At 43.6% G+C, this 3,579-nt stretch overlaps 1 protein-coding gene across 1 annotated transcript in view; it reads right to left on the bottom strand.

The window, feature by feature from the left end:
- Positions 1-3,293, bottom strand: part of LOC103800436 (methylcytosine dioxygenase TET1-like) — a gene marked incomplete at its 3' end in the record, with an annotated part of 7,277 nt that extends 3,984 nt beyond the window's left edge. The window contains exon 1 of the mRNA XM_009072810.1: positions 1,362-3,293. Coding sequence (XP_009071058.1) covers positions 1,362-3,293 — 1,932 coding nt within the window. The remainder of the gene's footprint in view (positions 1-1,361) is intronic.
- Positions 3,294-3,579: the final 286 nt, after the last annotated feature.

Raw genomic sequence — 3,579 nt, 5'->3', positions numbered from 1 at the left:
TCTTAAGTAATATTATAGCTGCCCCTCCCCTCACTTTTTTTAAAAAGAGCGTTTAGGAGCAGGTGGGACACAAAGAGGTTTTAGAATTAATTCTGAGCCAAGCTGTCTAAACCTACTTGCCTAAACACTATAACTTAAAATATTCTTCCTCCACAAAGGGGAGGACTCTTCTTTCTGCTTGCCTACCTGAATTCTCTGCCAACCCTGCTAAGCACAGGACAGAGCAGTGAAAACAGGAGGTCTCCTGACATCTCTCCAGCTGACAGGAATTCCCCACCTGCTGTAACAACACACCAGTTTAATGAAACTGCTACTGACAAAGGCTTTGCAGGTGCATTCTCCCCAGCATGAACTGCTCCACTTGGAGCACACCCTGGTGCAGAGACCTGAACCTCAGTTTCCCACATCCCAAGGCAAACATTCCAGTGATTTAACTACCAAGACAGCCTCTCACCCTCTCAGGTTCGGGTGCTATTGGATCACATGAGCAGAACACATCTGGCAGGACCTGGCAGTGCAGAGGCTAACTCTGCAGCTCAGAGATCAGGGAATTCAGTTGGGATGTGGGAAATCTACGGTCAACTCCCTACTTACCTGATTTAAAGCCTGATCTTGAACTGAAATCCCTTAGGTCAATGCTGTTATCACACGGGCATATAGACTGTCTTTTCCCCTCCTCACTGTTCCAAAAGTAATGACCTGGGTTATAAAAGGCTGATGGATCAGAAAAAGGAGTAAGAAACACAAAAAAAGAAAGAATGCATGGGGGATGTGGCAAAAGGCAGAGAGACAGGAGAAGTGAAATGAGAGAAGCAGAAGAACAGACAATTAGAAAGGCAGAGAAGGGGAAAACGCAGCTACAATTTGGTCCTGAGGTTTACAAACTTATTTCCACTAAATCTGTCATCACAAGGAAATTACTTTAACTGAACCAAAGAGCAAATGGCTTGCCTCCTTTTGCTGTTTGAAATACCAACACTCTCCCTAGTAATTCACAGCCTCCTAAAATTACCCCCAATCTCCCTCCTCCCTACATTTTGTGCTGAAATCTCTCATCTCTTCAGGCACTCCAATGAATTCAATTCACTGTTTTGGCCAACATGCCAATATCGGAACACAGAGTCAAAGCCATACTTATCTCTGATTTTATGGATTTACCCAGCAGGAACAGGAATAACTACAGCTCACTTTAACCTACACCTCTGTAGATGACAAGAGGAAGTTCCTGTACAACCTGTTAGCTCCAATAGCAACCCCAAGCTCTCTCAAGCTGTATAGTGACCAGCACTTCCCTCTGCAGAATTTTAAGATGTACATCAAGACTCAAAAGAGTGATTTAACTTGCAGCTTCTGTGACTTACCTCAAAAGGTAGTGTGATCGGTGGCGGTGGCTTTTTCAGCTCTTCGCATTTTCTCTTTTTACATATCCTGTGACTGGTTTTGCGCTTCCTGCAACAGCTGCATTCTTCACAATTTGTCTTGCGCAGACAGGGTTCACAGACTCCACAACGCCTTCGTTTTTTTTTCTCTAGCATAGGCAGCAGAGATGCATAGGGAACAGGGTAATCACCCACTGGATTTTTAAGGGAGGACAGACCTGAGGCCTCGACTGCTTCAGTGCCATTGTTCACATTGTCCTGAACCAAATTCAAGCTTACTTCGACACCTCCCAGCTGTGATGAATAATCATTATGCTGCAGTCTTGAGTCAGCAGGCAAGTCTGCATTTATGGCTTTTTCTGAGGCAAGAGCAGAGATTTCCATGCTTGAAGGCAACACTGAAATGAAACCTTCAGAGAACTGTCCGGAACTTTCACCAGAAACTTTATTGACTGTGCTTTTTACTAACTCTGGAGATAAAGTGGGGACATAACCTGAATTCAGAATTAAGGTCTCTGCATCAATACATTTAACTAGCTGTTCAATGTCCTCCACTTCAATATCATTCATAGAGGTATTGGAGACTGTTTCACATACTGTAAATAGGCTTTTTGAGCCAGATTCTGAATTGTCTCTTGTACAGTTCAAATATGAATTTGAGTCAAGTTCTTTGTGAATGGGTACAAAATCCACAACCAGTTTTATGGGGGATTCAGCAAGTGAGCTTGCACCTTCAAAACGTGAGAGCAGATTTGATTCAGTGGCAGCTACAGAGCCAGAATACGAATCAATGTCTTTATTGCTAGATTCCAAATCCCAGCCTGCATTCACACAGGGCTCTGTGAGTGAGCTGGTGTCTTCTAATAAATGTTCTTGTGAGTTAAACCCAGAGGTAACTATAGGTGCAGAATCCAAGTCTTGTTCTGCACTAGGCAGCACCAGGTCCAACTCTGCTTCAATGGGGGATTTGGCAAGTCTGACCAACTCTTCCGGCAGTACTGCTGGGCTGAGGTCTGAGGTATTGACAGAGCTGGAGTCAGGTTCCTGACTGTTAAGCACCAGATTGAAAGGAGTCTCTGCACACACCTTTGAGTTTGATTCAGAGGTGATTATGGAGTCAGAAGGAGAAGATGGAAGCACAAGCACAGCATCTTCAACAAATGCTTCAGCCAAACCACCTATGCCAAGATGACTGGGTATCTGCTCACAGGGCAGGTTTTCATGCTTAGATTTCACCTCTGACACTTCTGTACCATCATCAGTTACCTGACTCTGTGGAATGGAGTAATTTGTTTCAGGTACTTCTATCTCCTTGTCCTGACTGGCACACAGGATAACGGGCTCTTCGCCTGCGCTACATGGAGCACCTTCCACAGGCAGAGCAGCTAACTCACTTCGTGCCAAATCTTGTTTCAAAACTATTTCACCTGTTCCATCATTTTTCTCTTCTACTACTGCCAGAGCTCCTTGCTCATGTTTTTCCTTTGTTTCTAGCCTTTTCTGTACTGCAGCTTTCCTGGGTTTAGCAATTACTGAGGTTTGGGACAATCTGCGGGAGAACGATCGGTTACGGAGAGACATTGTAAAGCCATTGATGCTGAAAGAATCCTGGTTGTGAACGAGGGTGTTCTCAGCTTTCTCCAAACTCACCCAGGACGCTCCAGACAAGGTTCTAGTCACACTGCTCCTGAGAAGTCTACCTGAAGAGCTCATGATTGGTTTCTTTTCTTGCTGTTTTTTCTTAACATCTTTTTCTTGCCCTGGCTTTTTGCCTTTTTCGCAACTAACAGCTTTTGTGGAAGTCTTCGTGGTTTTCTTTCTCACTTGGCTAGAATTCTTTTTGCCCTGGTTAGTTTTCCTTTTGCCTAATTCTTCTTTTTTGACTGATCTGGAAGGCCTTGCATGGTGAGCCATGTCTGTGGAGCAGTAGAAATGTTAAGAGGAGAGATGGAAAGAAATCATGAGCTCTTTAGAGATCTCTGCAACAGAACACTCTGCACTCCCATTACTGATCTCTGTGCTGATGCAGCATTCTCTCTGAAACAGAAAAGCAGATAAACCAGCATTAAGATAACTCTAATTAACAAAGGGTGCACATATATTAAACTGACCATTCTTAATAGTAAAAAATAAACAGGTATAATTACCAGTATTTGACATTATGTTCAACTAACACAAGAGCTTTGACAAGATTGGTATA

The sequence above is a fragment of the Acanthisitta chloris genome, unplaced genomic scaffold, assembly GCF_000695815.1.
Source record: "Acanthisitta chloris isolate BGI_N310 unplaced genomic scaffold, ASM69581v1 scaffold35554, whole genome shotgun sequence".
NCBI lineage: Eukaryota > Metazoa > Chordata > Aves > Passeriformes > Acanthisittidae > Acanthisitta > Acanthisitta chloris.
Note: the sequence above shows the minus strand (reverse complement) of the source record. Positions and strands in the feature narration are given on the sequence as shown.